Source organism: Salmo salar, chromosome 27 (assembly GCF_965601325.2).
Source record: "Salmo salar chromosome 27, fSalSal1, whole genome shotgun sequence".
NCBI lineage: Eukaryota > Metazoa > Chordata > Actinopteri > Salmoniformes > Salmonidae > Salmo > Salmo salar.
This window is the reverse complement of record NC_138317.1, coordinates 22,594,599-22,612,738: the sequence shown is the minus strand read 5'-3', so window position 1 is coordinate 22,612,738 and position 18,140 is coordinate 22,594,599. Positions and strand designations below refer to the sequence as shown.

Here is an 18,140-nt window from a genome sequence, read left to right as displayed (position 1 = left end):
GTGACATTTATTTTTGATGGCGCAGAAAGAAAAAGCACTGTTGTTAAAACAGACTATCATGCAGTACTTTCATTCTGAATCTGCAAATGATCTCTGTGTATTCAAGGATGTCGAATAATGGGAGATGTAAGTAGCAAATGCTGCTCTAACAATACAGTGCAGTACATTTAGACACTAGCAAACTAACAAAGAAAAAATATTTGATTTTTCTTCAATGTTCACAATATAACTGTTTTTAACATGTCATTTTTTGATATAATGTTATCTGTAAGTGTTTTACTTACTGACATTGTGACCAGATGGACAGGTTAGCTGAGGTGTCTGCATCAGGCTCCCCGTGGAGCTCTGAAGATGAACTGGTTTTAACATGTCATTTTTTGATATAATGTTATCTGTAAGTGTTTTACTTACTGACATTGTGACCAGATGGACAGGTTAGCTGAGGTGTCTGCATCAGGCTCCCCGTGGAGCTCTGAAGATGAACTGGTTTTTTAACGTACAAAAATCCACTTGATTGTGTCTCTTTGAATGTTCTGCATTATTGAACTAGCTTAATGGGCTTCCTGTTTTTAAGTGCTTTGGTTTGGAACTCTCTGAGTGGCAGAATTCCCTCGACGACACCCCCCCCCCCCCCCCGGCCAACCCTGCTGCCGTTTAGATGCATTTCCTCTCTCTCTGTATCTCGTGCCTTTATTTTTTTCTAGCGTGACTTTCTGTCCCTGGACATTAGGTTGGACAATGTTTTCATATGACCTCAATATTCTAAAAGTGTTACTGAGTTAAAAGAAGGAAATACAATTTTTTGGGTTGGCGGTTTTTTCTAGCTTGCTTCTACTTAGCTTCACTCTCTCTTTGATTCTCTGTCCCGTTCTCTTCTCTCTCGCTTTCTTCATCTCTCCCCTCTCAGTTCATTGCCCTTCTACGGTTGAAATTCTGAGGTACGAACCAGTACGAACCAGGAAGCTATAATGGTATGAACGCATCATCTGATCTGTCACCTGGTACTAGAAGGATCGGTGATGATGAGGAGTGTCGGGGCCGGCCGTCACACGGTGCTGTGAAGCCTGACATTTCTAACCGCACCGCCTGGTTGGTTAGTTGGTGTTAACGGCTAATGTGCTTGGGCAGTGTGTGTGTGTGGAGCAGGACAGAGACTCAGCACTGGCCCCATGGTTTCTATTTGTCCTGAGCTGAGTGGTAAAGTAGCTAGTGCAGTGTGTTGGGAAGGGACCAGGCAGCCTGCTACGGCTTGACAATGATAGAAGTGTGTTACAGGACAGGCTCCTTCCCAGATGGTGGTTCTGACCCGTGCTGATTCGGTTGAGTCGAAACCACCCTATTTCAAACACACCAAAGATTCCCACATAGTAACCAGACAATACGTTTATTTTTCACCATTTAAAAGTAATACAGGAAAGAATAAGTCCTCAATGTCAGAAAGTCTCAAAGCTCACCCACACTACACAAACCCCAGTTGCTATATTATTACTGTGGCGTTCATCACAACAGAACTCTTCTGAAAGGAATAGACTTAAGTCACTCAAAACAGGCTATTTCTTGGCACTAACATAGGTTGACGTAAACCAACCAATGAAACTTTGTACACAAGTATTTGTGTTGTGTTTTCAGATGTAAAAAAAAATAATAATAACTGGTATCGGGATGAAATTCACATCACTGGAAAAGTTCATTTGAGAGAAGAACAGAAGAGTTGACGAAAACAGAGACCGGTTCAATCATGAGTGTGCCCCCTCCCCCTAGATGCTTTTGCAGATCTGAGAGGATTGGATAGGTGTAAGCAATATAGTGGAACCTTCATCTTGCCCTCTGATAGGCCAGGTGGAATTGTTGCTAAGTCAATGGTGTGAGCAGTCTCAGTCCCATTTGCTCCAGTAAAAAGCATACGCTACTTGTATTTATTTGGACAGTGAAGATAAAATGTGTACATTTTGGCTCTATACTCCAACATTTTGGAATTGAGATCAAATGTTTCATATGAGGCGACTACGGAATGTCACCTTTTTTTTGAGGGCATTTTCATACATATCTGTTTTACAGTTTAGAAATGAAAGCACTTTTGTGTATGTAGTCCCCCCATTTGAATACAAAAATAATTCTTATAAGTATTTGGACAAAAGTGTATACCCCCCCCCCAAAAAAATGATATGCTAAGCTCTGACCATTACCAATAACAGGGGAGGTTAGCATTTTTGGGGTGGGTATGATCTTTGGTCCTCTAACTTTCTCACTCATCATTATTCAGGATATATTCATTACTATCCATAATCGTGGCAGCATCCACATTAATGTAGAAGTGTTCAGAAACATCTTCTATTCTTATTTACAATAAAAGTGACTGCAGTACATTATTCACCATTGGGCAAAACAAATTGTAACACAACCAAAACAAACTGCAAATGCATCCAACAAGTTTAGTCACTAGCTTGACGTAGTCATTGCGTGCTATGAATATAGGACCAAATACTAAACTTTTGAATACTTTAATATGCTATAAGTGAATTTGTCCAAATACTTATGAGAAGAAAAAAATGTATTTGAATGGGGAGGGGACTCGATACATTCAGGTGTTTAATTTCTAAACGGTAAAACAGATATGTATGAAAATACCATCACATAAAAGGTGACATGCTGTACTGTCACCTCATATTAAAAACATTTGATCTCAAATCCAAAATGCTGGAGTATGGGGCCAAATTAACACATTTTTGCTTCACTGTCAAAATAAATATGGTTTATATTCACAAGGACCCAGAATACCCAGCAATGAGGCCACTCCTACCCTTTTCTCACTACCATGCTGAAACAAACTGTTTTGGCTGTGCTATTTTCTTTCCATTTTTTTTTCTTTTCAGCAGTTTCCAGCAACTGTGGTGGATAGTAACCACTAACCAGGACAGCTCAGTACAGCTTGGTTTGGCTCAGCTCAATAGTGTGAAAAGCTCCTCAGTTATACTTGCTCCAGTCACACCCAAAAGGTATTATTCCCATCAACCCAGTCCAGTCAGGACTCCTGTCCTCTACATGAGCCACTTGTCTTTCTCCTTGTTGAAGTGTTCGGCCCACTTCCTGGTGAGTTCCAGGTACAGATCTGACCGGTGGGGCTGGTAGTCCAGATACAGCCGGGTCACCGTCTTCCTGGGCACCGCCTTCTCAATCTGTGTCCCCTCATGCCACTCGTTGAAGGACGTGATGGTCACGATCTCCGGCCGCACCGACAGCGCAGCCTGTAGGCTGGTCTCGTAATAGCGACCGTTGACCCTGTTCCTCGTGTTGTGGTTGTTCCATGGCCTCACTGCGGTGTCGACGTATCCCGGCCCGGCGCTGGGCACAAACAGCAGGTTGTTACCGTCACAGAAGTCCTTGACCGCCTTCCAGTTCTGGTGAGAGGAGCCGAAGGAGAAGCCGTTGGAGGCGAAGTATGTATACATGCCGTCGAAGCCACCGGCCAGGATGTCGTGTTTGTGGCGTTCCTCTACGACCAGGGCGAGGAAGACGCCGTCGTAGGGCGTGCCGCGGAGGGTGTGGGTGCCGGCGGGGTGGAGCAGGTCGGCCCAGGCCTCCGGCGGGGTCAGGTAGGAGTCGTAGATGTAGAACAGAGGAAGGATCCGCCCTTTGGTTGACCTGAAGCGGTAGAAGGCACCATGGTTCCCATACCTATGAGGTAAAGATTTTTACTTTAGTTCATGTTTACTTATGCAGCTAGTAGCTGAATTGCAGTATACATACAAATCACACTTATTTTTATAGATAAGTGAACAAGCAAGATGAAAAACATATCATGACTCCATAGGTAGCCAATCTTCCACTCCCAATGTGTATCACCCACATGGGTGATTCGATTTTACAGTCAGAGATTATTATATAAGTGTGTTGTTTTTTGTTTTTTTTTACACTTGTTACAAAGCAGAAGGTTCTGCCAACACAAGGGTTCTCAATTGAGTGAAGTGCCAGATGTCTACAGAAAATGCTATTATGTGACATGGTGCTATTATTTTCAAGAGCAAATTTGGAATGTGTGAACACTGTAGATGGAGAGATCAGCATTTATAACTGTACTCCCCCCTCTATCTCTCATTCTCTCTGTGGTTTATTTTCAGGCAGATGGCTAGCACAGTTGCTTTTGCAGAAGTTGGCCTCAGTCACGATCATCACTGTTCAGTTAGCTTGACTATGATACGCTAACCCTACCGCCCTACCACAGAGGGTGTCTAAAGTTTGCGACAATGTTAAGGTGGATCACTATCATGCCTCATTATATAAAACATCTCATATTCATATTTCTGTCCTCTACTGGTCTAGCCTGGTCTTGATCTGTTGGTGCACTGTAACCGGCTCCTACAAATGTAAGATCTTAATTTGATCACCCTGTAGCAGGAGAACTTTCTTGCAATGCAGGAAATGTTAAACGTGTAGTGTATTTGAGGGTTAAAAATGCTTCTAAAGTTTGTCATTTCCACTTTGAAATTTCAAACTTGATTTTCCCTTACGAAAAGTGTATCAACCCCTACAAAAATGTCCATGCATTTTTATCCACATAATAATTCACATACCTATTGCTGCAGGATTATTTTCCTGCTGTAGCAAACTGGCACAAATGAAGGTCCTACATGGGTATAGTCGTTGTTATAAATATGTTTGGCATGACAATGACCATAGGAGTTGACAAGACTGCACAAATAGATCTGGGACCTGCAGGCTACTACTTCTCTTCCAAAGCCAAACTATTTTCAGACATTTTCCCACAGGTACTAATCTTTTAGTGGCACTATCAATTGTCTCAAGCCCTCGGAGTAATACTCTAAAAATGAAAGTGAAATCAGGACAAAGGCCGCTTTCTCTCAACTCCTTTAGACCAGAAGAAGACTCCGATTTCTCCAGATCAAAGTCACTGGAAATTGACATGGAAAGCAGAGCTCTGACCTTTGGCTTAAAGTAAGTGATAAGAACATCTTAATCTGTTTGAGAGAGAGAGAAGGGGGGAGTGAGGATGGAGATAGGGTGGAGAAATGGAGTGGCTGGCTAGAGGAAGTGGATGTACAGAACAGTTGAAGTTCAACCTGCTTGTTAACGTGTAGCTCAGTTGGTAGAGCATGGCGCTTTCAATGCCAGGGTTGTGGGTTCGGTTCCCACGGGGGACCCGTATGAAAATGTATACACTCACTACTGTAAATCGCTCTGGATTCCAGTGTCTGCTAAATGACAAAACAATGTAAATGATCTAGAGAGAGCGAGTGAGAGAAGAGGAATGGAGAGAGATATGAATTGTTTAAGACTGACCTAATTGTGAATGATGTCGTGAGAGAGAGAAGAGGACATGTTGATGCACAGGACAGTGGAAGGTCAACCTACTTGTCAATGATGTATTTGATGTTCTCGTGCATGCTGAGGTCAGTCCGTCCCTTGTACGGCTGGATGTGGAACGCCACCTGTGTGAACAGAGCACAGATACTGATCATTATAAACTCTTAATAAAGAGGACAATACTGTCTGCAGTACGCATTGTCATAGTCTTTGAAACATTAGTATACCACTTGAATGTAAACACTGTCCTGTAAATGAAGACGATATGAAAAGCAATGTTCACATTCGTTAGTATATCAGCATGTTGCCATTTGATGTATTGAAATGCAGTAAGGCATTGACTGTTCAATGCACTGGCATAGAGAAAGAATATGTACTGTCGATACCTCGCTTTCCAACAAGGTCACTGTATTTTTACACTGTTAGAAAAAAGGGTTATTCAGCTGTTCCCGTAGGATAATTCTTTCTGGTTCCAGGTAGAGCCATTTTTGGTTTCATGTAGAACCCTCTGTGGAAAGGGTTCTACATGGAACCCAAAAGGGGTTTTCAAATGGTTCTCTTATGGGGACAGCCAAAGAACCCTTTTATGTTCTAGATAGCACCTTTTTTTAAAGATTGTATTATACAGTATGTTCTGTATATTGACTTTGTACAAACAGAATACAGACACAAAGTCTTCATGGCAGCACCTTCTCACTAAGTTAAATTCTGGGTATGTGTAAATGTACTTTGCGAATAAAGTGATTCTGATTATTGTTCATAATGAATGCATTTCGCCATGTTGTCCTCCAACTGGCATATCCATCGGTAAATAGTACACTTTTAGGAAAAGTGTTATTTAGGACCTAAAAGGGTTCTTCGGCTGTCCCAATAGGAAAACCCTTTGAATAAACCTTTTTGGTTCCAGGTAGAACCCTTACGATGTCACGCTCTGACCTAGGAGAGCTGTGTTTTCTCCGTTTAGCTAGGCCAGGGTGTGATAGGTGGGTGGGCATTCTATGTTCGGTTTTCTATGTTTTGGCAGGGTATGGTTTCCAATCAGAGGCAGGTGTCTATCGTTGTCTCTGATTGGAAGCCATACTTAGGCAGCCTGTTTTTCCTTTGTGTTTTGTGGGTAGTTATTTTCCGTTTAGTTGTAAAGTACCCGACTGAACTGTCTGCTGTCATTTTTTGGTTTAATTTGTAAGTGTTCATTCTTCTTTCATTAAAACTACAAGATGAACGTATTCCATGCTGCACCTTGGTCTACTCATTCTGACGCCTGTGACATGAGTTCCATGTAGAACCCTTTCCAGAGAGGTTTCTACATGGATCACAAAAGAGTTCTACCTGGAACCAAAAAGGGTTCTCCTCTTTTCCAAAGAGTATAGAACCTGTTCCTCAGGAAATTCATGGGCAATATGTGTTTAATCAAATGTCATGGACTCCAGTGTCCTTCCAGAATAACAGATGAAATTGACCCTATCAGACTAAAATGTCAGAGGTCTCCGGGCTGGGATCAGCCAATCAGAGATTGCTTATAACTGGCAGATCATCTATAAATCCTTCTCTGACTCCAGGGAGTGTGTGTGTGTGCGTGCGTGCGTGCGTGCATGTGCCTGCCTGCCGATGTGAGAGCTTGTATCCCAAGTGTAAAGATATAAGGTGATAGAATGGCACAGGGCAGGAGCTAAGTTCTTAAAATGAATAAAAAGACTGGAGGGAGGAAGAGGAAGAGCGAACCACTGAAGCAGAGATCCTTAGCTCCCAGCGGTCATATCCAATATCCAAACTCAGGACCTCACCCTCTCTGTCATGTCTTAAGTGATCCTCCTTTAAGAAAAGAACAGTAATTTGGAGTGATATTCCTGCCAGTGGTACTGCAGTGAACTTTATCTTCTGGAGATAATAAGCACGATACTGCTCTCTACTTTAAGGCAATAATTCTCTCTACCTTAAAGTATTATCTAAGGCCGTTTTCTCTCTGTGCCTCTGTCTTTGCTGCAACTGAGAGACAATGCCTGCCAACCTTTCAATGAACCACACAAGGGCCTTACTTGGAGATACAGTAGATGGCATACATATAAGGTCTATACATCCAACCAGGATGAAATCCCTTGAGGTTTCAAAACAATCTTTCAAGGGAGACCTGGATCTGATCCACAGTCCACATACCACACCTTGAAGGATCAACAGGGAGTCTCACAGCATTCAAATGACTGATTGCTGAGTGACACAGATTACTGTGAATGATCCAAATGACATGAATGGGACTGTGGCAGCAGGGCTGATATACTGCTGAGTGATGGCTGCCCTCTCTCACCCCAGGGTTAGACTAGCCTGATCCCATGTCTGTTTGGGCTGTATAGCCTACACCTACGGTCATTGTCGTGACAGCACAAACAGATTTGGAACCAGGGTTAAACTGCCTGAGGACTAGGAAGTTTACCTCAGCTGCTGTAATAGCAAAAGGTCTACTTCAGCTCACTGACAACCACTGATAGAACCGTGGAGCCATGAAGGAGCGTGGCGGGCTACATAGAAAGGAAAGAACACCCACTCCCTCTCTCTGGCTCTCTTTCATAAAGAGTTTCCATGGCAACACTGTGTTTGGCACGGCAGCGACCAGGCTCACTCGCTCGCCGAGCTGTCAGTTTGTGTCTTTGCTGGTTTTGAAGTCAGAAAGGCCGAGCGGCAAGGTGAGCTGATGTGCTGTTTAATCTGTCCCTTTCCTCAGCTGAATAAACTGTGTGTGTGTGTGTGTGTGTGTGGTGTGTGTGTGGACAGGAGATGAGAAGCTGTTTTTCAGTTTGTTTGTTCACACGTTGTGCTGTGTAGTGGAAACAGATTATCCTATTAGCATTCTGCCCTTAGGTGTAGCTACGCTTACTGTAAACTTACTTACTGTAAACTTACTTACTGTAAACTGGGGACGTTGATCGTTATTGAAACATCTAAATATTTAACACAGATGTTTGTTTTGTCATAGGTTTCTTTTGTGAGAAGTAATAATAAACTAGGCCTGAGGCAGTATAATGTTTACACATTAGGCTCTGTATATTCTTATTCCTGATTTAAGGTAATGATCATGTAAACAAAGTGGGTGAATGGAACAGTGAGTGTGCATATTAAAGGCTATATGAGTAGAAAAGACACACGTCGGCACAGTTGCACTGAGGAAGTATGGAAGGAAAGAGATCTCTCAGTCCCTCTTCCTCAACCTATAATTCCTGTGTGGCAGTGATTCTACAACACTGGTTGGAACAGAACATTGCAGCGTTAGCCCTCAGGTTAGTCATACAGAGATACAAACCGTTACTGTTGTGTAAGTCCCACACAGACCTACAGTACTTCTCATTATTCATTCAATTCCACACTACACACACTGTTGGAAGTAAAGTCTGCACTGTCTTCTGCCAATGTAAGCCTGCCATATTCTACATATGAAAGCGGGTGGACAGAAGAACCTTGGGCTATATTTAACTAACTGCATGCACTGTACTGCATGCTATTGGTGTGTGTGTGTGTGTGTGTGTGTGTGTGTGTGTGTGTGTGTGTGTGTGTGTGTGTGTGTGTGTGTGTGTGAGAGAGAGACCATTTCATGCCATGCACACAGGCCTCAGGCTGCACGATCAGCCCCAGTTATGCCTTTGAGGCCAATGCTGTGTGTGTGTGTGCGTGCGTGTACAGAACATCTCTAATTGCTTCAATAGACTGAAAGTCAAACAGTACAACAGCGCCTTGAACGGTATCCCCTGTGTTACTCCTCCGTCAATTGGAAACGGTCTTTCTTCGTTTTTAAAATACTGAAGAAAAAAAAGTCTGCCTTCAGAGGACCTTGTGAAGCACCCAAAGACTTGGGAGGTTGTTGAAGAAATGTGTTTTCTCTGACTACATCAATAATATACAAGATGGAGGAAGAAAGTGGGCTAGAACAGATGGTTTTAGGCAAAGAAAATACATTCCAAAACCAACATCCTACACTTCACCCTAAAAAAGCAATGCATTGCGTTTGTCTTCGAGGGAACACAGTGAATTTATACATACACAGTGGCTGTTTTTGGAGTGTGAATATTTCAAAGTCTATGTATTTAGTTAGGTACAAAGGCCAGGACTGATACTCACTTAGACTACCACGACAAAGGTCTAAGTTAACGTAGTCTCTTGTGACAGACTGTTGCAGAAGAATGTAGGTCTATTTTCTGAATCTCAAGTTTAGGATCTGAGTGAACAACATAACCCTTAAGCACCTACCAACCAATCATCACTGCCAGACGGCCAGTCAGCCAGCCAGGGTTGAGGCCAATTCCTTTTGAATTCAGTCCATTCCAGAAGAAAACTGAAATTCCAATGAACTGAATTGGAATGGATTCGACCCCAACCCTGTAGCCAGACATTTATGTATTCAGTAAAGCACCAGAAAGTGTGAAAACATACCGGTTCTCTCACCAGTTACCTTGATGCTGTGTCTGTGGGCAGCGTCCATCACAGCAGGCACCAGGTCTTCACATGGCTCACCATGGTTGTCTGCAATGCCAGGCGGGTACCAAGACAGAACCAGTACCCCTGGGGCGAAACAGTTAGTGAGGACAGTCTCTGGTATGACTATTGACAGAAGGGTAAGTCTATAACACATCCCCTTTCATATGAAAGCTCAAACGCATTAGGCGCACAACATTGGTGCAGATTGAATGGGGGAGTTTAAGTGAAGCTACGTCAATATTTGAGAGCTACAGTTTCATGTCCAGGACACCGCTTGATAATGATATTTCAGTTTGGATGGGTTACTGGTGCCGAAATCCCTTACCTGCTGCAGCCGCTTCAATCTGCGACATGTGTGACTCCAGCACGGCGGGGTCTCTGGAACTGTATGGTCCTAGTTCCGGGTAGAAACTCGACGCTATGTCCTCTGGAGGAGTGTGTCTTCCTTTGGCGTGGCTGGCGGCGATCTTAGGGTCCCAGTGCGGTACTAGAACATGGTCCCAGTGAATATATTTACCGTCCATCTGTGGGTTGCCGTACCATAGGTAATAGAAGATTTGTACGTCGTAGAATATACTGTAGTCACGGTCGGATTTTGTGAAGACGACTTTGGTGTCGCTGGCTAGATGGGACTGACCAGGGGAAACTACCATGTCGTTTGAAACTGGCCGTCGCCGGTCGCCTCCTCTTTCCCCCACAAACTCTCCCATTCCCGGGGCCAGGTCTGAGAACCCCTCGCTGGGTTTCAGTGTTCTGAGGCCCATCATGGTCCCGAAGATGAAGAGGGTGAATAAGAAAAGTGCAATGAAAGCTTTCTTGCGCAACCGTGTCATTTTGGTAGCTGTCCGTAGTGCTGAAGGGAGCCTGGTAGAACGCTCTGTGCTGAGGTGCTGAGGTGAATGGACAGCCAATCCGTCGAGTGCTTTCGTCGAAACTATAGCGTCGTTAGAGCTATGTCAGTCTCTTCCATCAACATGTGAAGTCTTCAAGTATACACACTTGGCATGAGAAAAATGTGGGAAAAGCCACGCAATCTCTACAGAGGTTTGTGCGTTTCGTCGTAGAGTTCAGTGCCAGCGTTCGTGGCTTGAGTTCGATGTCTGACTTGGAACGCAAAGAATCAAATGCATGTCCCTTCAAACATCTAAGATATAGCCTGTCAAAGCATCATCATTTCCTGGTAATGTGTTTTGAAACGAATCTCTTCTTTGTGTTTAGTTTTCTGCTTCTATCCACGAATAGCATATATGTCTCTAGCATTAAGGTTTAGCTTCACCTAACGACTGACTGTCATTACCATTTCAGGGCATCGTCATATTAGGGTTTTTATGCTTTCCGACCGCCGAGAGTTCATTTGTGGATTCCACTGAGAGAAACAGAGAAAGCATGTCGCTCTGTTCGCATTTCAAAAGCCAATCTCTCGAGTTTTTTTTTCAAACTGTGCCTCCACACTCCCAGCTGCTCTTCTAGACTGTTAATTCATCACAGAGTTCGCAGCACAGTTACCTTTGTCTTCTGCAATTGCTCTCCGCTCGCGTGCTACCCCTACCCCTTGTTTATCCGCGTCTCTTATCTACCTTGATTATGCATTTGAACCTGCTCTTCCGGGAGCAAACCGTTATAATCCATCACATTTTCAGAACGGTAGAATTGGTCGACATTTAATAGTCTGCGCTAGGTCGATTTGCGGTTTTAGGCAGACCGTTTTTCTATCTATCGTTTTCTCGCCACACACAGCAGGAGAAGGAGGAGGAGGCTGAGCACAGCGCTCGATGGTGCGATGCGGGGGCGAGCAGAGTGGGAGGGATTAACCCTGGTTTTAAAATCTATGGATTTACCCCGCGCACTGCCTTGAGAGGAAAACAGACCGCGCGTGGAACCAATGGGTAGCCTATATGGTTACTTTAACTCAGTATCTATGGATAGAAGTAGGCTACGTTGCATTCTCTTGCTGTCCTTCTATTTCAAAAGATCCTCCTATTTCAAAGCCTTTCTCTCACGGATCAGTTGCCTGTTCACACTATAGGCTATGTGGGCTATATGTTACAATATGGACACATTGACTTACATCTACTATTTATTGAACAAAAGAGATTCAACTTGTACGATTTTGTCTTTATGATACAGCCTATGGCGAGAGGCTATAGAACACACTTTGTCAGTATATGACAGTGGAGAGTGAAAGCGATGACATTTGAATAAAGATAAAATAACAGAGGGCTAAGGGCCCTTGTGTGGCCCCAGTTGAGCGCCTTTTCAGATGTATTTTGTTCCTTGCCAATAAAACAACAGCAAAAAAATCTGAATCATAAATCTTTGAAATAGCCTACTTCTGCTTGATCATTATTGCTTTTCACACAGGAGATTTCCAATTCCACGAAGCATCGGTGGGCTGAGTAGGCTTATGTCGAAAACATTACAACATTTAAATATGTAGAAGCTTTGAAGTGAACGGTTGAGATGAAAGATGATGCCACCCACTACATCCTTTTGGACGAGCTAGAAGCCCTGGCAAGATTAGCTCCTGGGAGGCAGATAAATACCCACTCACACGGTGGATTAGAGCCGCAGCACCGGCAGCTGGCACTGGGAACCGGAGTGGACACCCACGGCTAGGATCTTCTCCTCGAATCAAGCCCACTGGCACAGCTCGCTTCTCTCCATAATAATCAGTTAGGCTTTTCTATTATGAAGGCCCCCTGACTGTGCTTGTGTTGATTTTTTTTATAGCCTAAGGCTTCTTATTTATCATTGTTTTCTTCTTTTTTTAAGGCTCAAATATCATTAGCATATATAGTCAACAAAATGGTTTTTCATAATGTTACTCTATTGATGTTGTCTTCATTATGATTTGTATTTGAGTGTGTCTTTAGGTTTCATGCACAAAAACATATAAACTCTATGTATTTAATTCAAACAAGCCTCGATCCAGTTTAGGCCTCTGCAAATGTGTAATGGAACCAGAGTGACATCTAGTGGGATGAGAGATACATTGTTTTACAGTAATCTTGTTGATGTGAGAAATATGACTGGTGAGGATCCGAGCCACACAGTATTAATAAAAGTGACAGGTTCAGTTGCATTCAGTGATGATAGAGAGCGAGGACTGATTTAATGTAACCTCTCACTGTGTCCATGCATATACATTTGTCACCACCAGGTGGAGTCCATGTATCATTAAAACGAGTTTGAATTGTGAGACGAATTGAAAGGTAGACTATAGCACCATGCACAACAAGGGATGGGTTCACAAAATGTTTACATGGGCGCTTTTCGTTATCGAATAACGATATCGATCGACACATGATCAGTTAAAATGTAAATAGAGACACCTTGAAGTCAATCATCAACCCCGTGTTCTAGCTCTGCAATTGACTTGATTCTGCATAAAGTGATTTGAATGTTTGAAGCTTTATGAAAAAATTACACGTTGTGGCTTGATATAAGAACGCTTCTTCTGACTAGTAGTCTTCGTTGAGCGCCAAATCTAACTTTTAGAAATCATCAACAGTATGTTTTTAGAGCTTTCACTTTAGCGGTATGTGCTCTCCAAGGTGCTGAAATAGTCTAGTGGTTAGAGCGTTCATGACGGTAACCGAAATGTCGCTGGTTCGAATACCAGAGCCGACAAAGTGAAAAGTATTTCCATATGCCCTTGACCAAAGCACTTAACCCTAATTTGCTCCAGGGGCTCTGTACTGACCCTATAAAATAACACATTTCACTCCACCTATCCAGTGTGTATGATATACAGTGAGGGGAAAAAGTATTTGATCCCCTGCTGATTTTGTACGTTTGCCCACTGACAAAGAAATGATCAGTCTATAGTTTTAATGGTAGGTTTATTTGAACAGTGAGAGACAGAATAACAACAAAAAAATCCAGAAAAACGCATGTCAAATATGTTATAAAATGATTTGCATTTTAATGAGGGAAAAAAGTATTTGACCCCTCTGTAAAACATGACTTAGTACTTGGTGGCAAAACCCTTGTTGGCAATCACAGAGGTCAGACATTTCTTGTAGTTGGCCACCATGTTTGCACACATCTCAGAAGGGATTTTGTCCCACTCCTCTTTGCAGATCCTCTCCAAGTCATTAAGGTTTTGAGGCTGACATTTGGCAACTCAAACCTTCAGCTCCCTCCACAGATTTTCTATGGGATTAAGGTCTGGAGACTGGCTAGGCCACTCCAGGACCTAAATGTGCTTCTTCTTGAACCGTTCCTTTGTTGCCTTGGCCGTGTGTTTTGGGTCATTGTCATGCTGGAATACCCATCCACGACCCATTTTCAATGCCTTGGCTGAGGGAAGGAGGTTCTCACCCAAGATTTGATGGTACATGCGGTGAAGTTGTCCTGTCCCCTTAGCAGAAAAACACCCCCAAAGCATAATGTTTCCCCCTCCATGTTTGACGGTGGGGATGGTGTTCTTGGGGTCATAGGCAGCATTCCTCCTCCTCCAAACACGGCGAGTTGAGTTGATGCCAAAGAGCTCCATTTTGGTCTCATTTGACCACACCACTTTCACCCAGTTGTCCTCTGAATTATTCAGATGTTCATTGGCAAACTTCAGACGGGCATGTATATGTGCTTTCTTGAGCAGGGGGCCTTGCGGGCACTGCAGGATTTCAGTCCTTCACGGCGTAGTGTGTTACCAATTGTTTTCCTGGTGACTATGGTCCCAGCTGCCTTGAGATCATTGACAAGATCCTCCCGTGTAGTTCTGGGCTGATTCCTCACCGTTCTCATGATTATTGCAACTCCACGAGGTGAGATCTTGCATGGAGCCCCAGGCCGAGGGAGATTGACAGTTCTTTTGTGTTTCTTCTATTTGCGTAAATTGCACCAACTGTTGTCACCTTCTCATCAAGCTGCTTGGCGATGGTCTTGTAGCCCATTCCAGCCTTGTGTAGGTCTACAATCTTGTCCCTGACATCCTTGGAGAGCTCTTTGGTCTTGGCCATGGTGGAGAGTTTGGAATCTGATTGATTGATTGCTTCTGTGGACAGGTGCCTTTTATACAGGTAACAAACGGAGATTAGGAGCACTCCCTTTAAGAGTGTGCTCCTAATCTCAGCTCGTTACCTGTATAAAAGACACCTGGGAGCCAGAAATCTTTCTGATTGAGAGGGGGTCAAATACTTATTTCCCTCATTAAAATGCAAATCAATTTATAACATTTCTGACATGCGTTTTTCTGGATTTTTTTGTTGTTATTCTGTCTATCACTGTTCAAATAAACCTACCATTAAAATTATAGACTGATCATTTCTTTGTCAGTGGGCAAACGTACAAAATCAGCAGGGGATCAAATACTTTTTTCCCTCACTGTATACAGTACCAGTCAAAAGTTTGGACACACCTACTTATTCATTTTTTAAATATATTTTTTAAACTATTTTCTACATTGTAGAATAACCCCTCCAAACTGTGCAAAGCTGTCATCAAGGCAAAGGGTGGCTACCTTGAAGAATCTTAAATATAAAATATATTTTGTTTTGTTTAACACTTTCTTGGTTACTACATGATTCCATGTGTGCTATTTCATAGTTTTGATGTCTTGACTATTATTCTACAATGTAGAAAATATTAAAAATAAAGAAAAACCCTGGAATGAGTAGGTGTGTCCAAACTTTTGACTGGTACTCTATATAAATATAAATGCTATTTTAACATTTATTGTCAAATGCCAGCCAGAAATGTTCTCTGCTCTGACACACACACACACACACACACACACACACACACACACACACACACACACACACACACACACACACACACACACACACACACACACACACACACACACACACACACACACACACACACACACACACACACACAACTGTAGAATATCTAAATTCTTATGTGAAAATGAACTTGTTAGCACCTCTGTTGCTCAACCCCTATTGGCAGATAATCAGCAAAACCACCAGACAGCGTCACAGCAGTTTGATGTATTGGCTCTCTCAGCAGATGGCCTGGAGATGGACTGTCTTACCTGACTTCAACAAGTAACAACACATTAACCAATCAAACACTCTTAGCTACATGTTATTCCATGTTAAAAACGGTTAACCTGCAAACAGAATATTTGGACAAGAATGTATAGGATATGTAGCTTATTACAGTTTTTTTTTTCAATCACTTTGCTACAATTTTCACAAGTATGTGGTACATTTTCACAACTCTAAACTCAAAAACTGAATCAAATCATGAAATTGACTCGTTTCAAAACTCTAAGCACATTTTCAATTGACTGAGTACTGCAAAACAATTCAAAGTCTCTTGTTCACTGCACCAAATTGCTCTTTCAATTTACATACATATTCAAACTAAGTATTTGATTCTCACATTACTTTTGATAAGATTTTCTTGTAATTGGCTAACAATACATATGTTTAACTATCATTTAATCAAACAGTTCAGAACTGCTGAACACTGTAAAATGCTATATTTTCACATCATAAATGTATCAATTGACATCAATTTAGGTTGGAAGGTAAAACCAAATCCTATATGGATGTGGCTGTAAATACTACATCATTATCATCCTACATCAGCCAGTGTGCTTCAATACAGTAGGGCAAAGTGTAAAGAGTTACCATTTTAAATGATGGTGCAGCAGTTTACAATGCACTGCTGAAATACTTGGCTTGTAAATGACAGTATATTTCACTTATCTGACTTTCATTAATACGCTGTAAGCTGTTGATTTTGTCAAGCATAGCGAGAGAGGTATTACTGTAGCAGTTACAGTATCAATATTGTGCAATGTTGCATGGGGCAGAAATGGCATACATATACCAGGCTACACCAATACCTTTTTACTGTAGGCTTCCGCTTTACTGTACATGCCACAATACCCCTATATCTGATGATTTCTTCTACATATGTGCTGTTTACAGTAAGGATACTGAACCTGTAAATCTCATTTTTCTCAACATGCTTCAAACTTTACATTGGATGCAAACAAATGCTGAAAAAAAAAATATATTTGCCATAAACTTTAAAAAATGGTACATACTGGTACATAGCTAAATACTTAATGAAAAATTGTATTTACCTTATTTTATTCCTTCTATTCAGCACATCCAACAGATTTATTTAGAAAATTGTATCATGCATGTTTTGCTATTAGATTACATGCGCGTTAAAATGACTAAACGATGACTGTATTGGTGACGAAACAAAATATTTTCATGGTATTTGACCAAAAAAATTATATTGCATGAATAACTCAGGGGTGAAAGAAGTGTTTGACTCCAATGAATGCTCAATCAAAGGTTCTGAACATAAGACAAGTGTTATCAGTTATGAAAATATACCACTTGCATCTGAAAAATGAACCACAGTGATTGAAAAAAAAAACGTAGATATTAAAGCAACAGGCTTTTCTAACAAATGTTTTTTTTTGTGGGAGGAAGGGAGGAAGAGAGAAAAAGAGAGAGGGAGGGCTACCTGTCAGAACGTGACAGTATGATGTATGGATCAGGTATAGATGGATCAGGCTATTGATCAGTGCTGTGTCCCCTGGGGGAGGAAGGTGAGATGTGAGCTGACAGCTGAAACCATATGGAGCCATTGAGCTTTCTCCTTCAACCAACCACAAGGCCCTAACATGTTTCTCAGGTCAACTACTCCTCAAAGCAGTTCTTGATATGACGACATGGATCAGTACACCTCATGCTCCTCACCACACACACACACACACACACACACACACACACACACACACACACACACACACACACACACACACACACACACACACACACACACACACACACACACACACACACACTTAAATTAATGAACCCAGGTCAAAAGAGAAACACTATACACTCTTGCAGCCTGGTTGTAGATAATCTTACAGATATCTTGCCTGCTGTTACAGGAATGATAGTCAACAACCATGAGAGGGGTAAGATAGATGGAACCCTCTGCCCTTTCAGTCACTATTACATTACATCTGGTAGTGTGGGTGTATGCATTTGTGTGTTTGCTAGCATGCGTGTGTGGAAGTTGGGTGGGGGTTGCAGTGTGTGTGACCAGTGAGCACATGTCGAGGCATTGTAATTACTAAGCCCCTGTGTGTGACAGGGGTCACCTTAAGGCCGGCCTTCTTTGTGCTCTGACCAACAGATCCAGGGCCCTTCGTCTCCATGGTGACCCAGAGAAGACTGCAGTGTAGCAGCAAGCCTGAGAGATTATTAGAGAAGAATTTGAATGAAACCAGTCATATAGTTTTAATTAGCTAACACCTCTCTCACCATCTCCTTCTCTCCTCTCTTTCTGTCCCCCCATTCCTCCATCTGCCCCTCTCCCTCTTTTTCTTTCTCCCTCTCACCTCT

General features: G+C 42.4%; 1 protein-coding gene across 1 annotated transcript; it reads right to left on the bottom strand.

The window, feature by feature from the left end:
- Positions 1-1,370: 1,370 nt before the first annotated feature.
- On the bottom strand, positions 1,371-11,530 carry LOC106588663 (glycoprotein endo-alpha-1,2-mannosidase-like protein). The gene is made up of 4 exons (XM_014177868.3): positions 10,109-11,530; positions 9,758-9,867; positions 5,371-5,447; positions 1,371-3,675 (listed from the first exon to the last, which is right to left on the bottom strand). Exons 1-4 carry the CDS (start codon positions 10,614-10,616, stop codon positions 3,039-3,041), a joined length of 1,332 nt encoding a protein of 443 aa, XP_014033343.1. The 5' UTR covers positions 10,617-11,530; the 3' UTR covers positions 1,371-3,038.
- Positions 11,531-18,140: the final 6,610 nt, after the last annotated feature.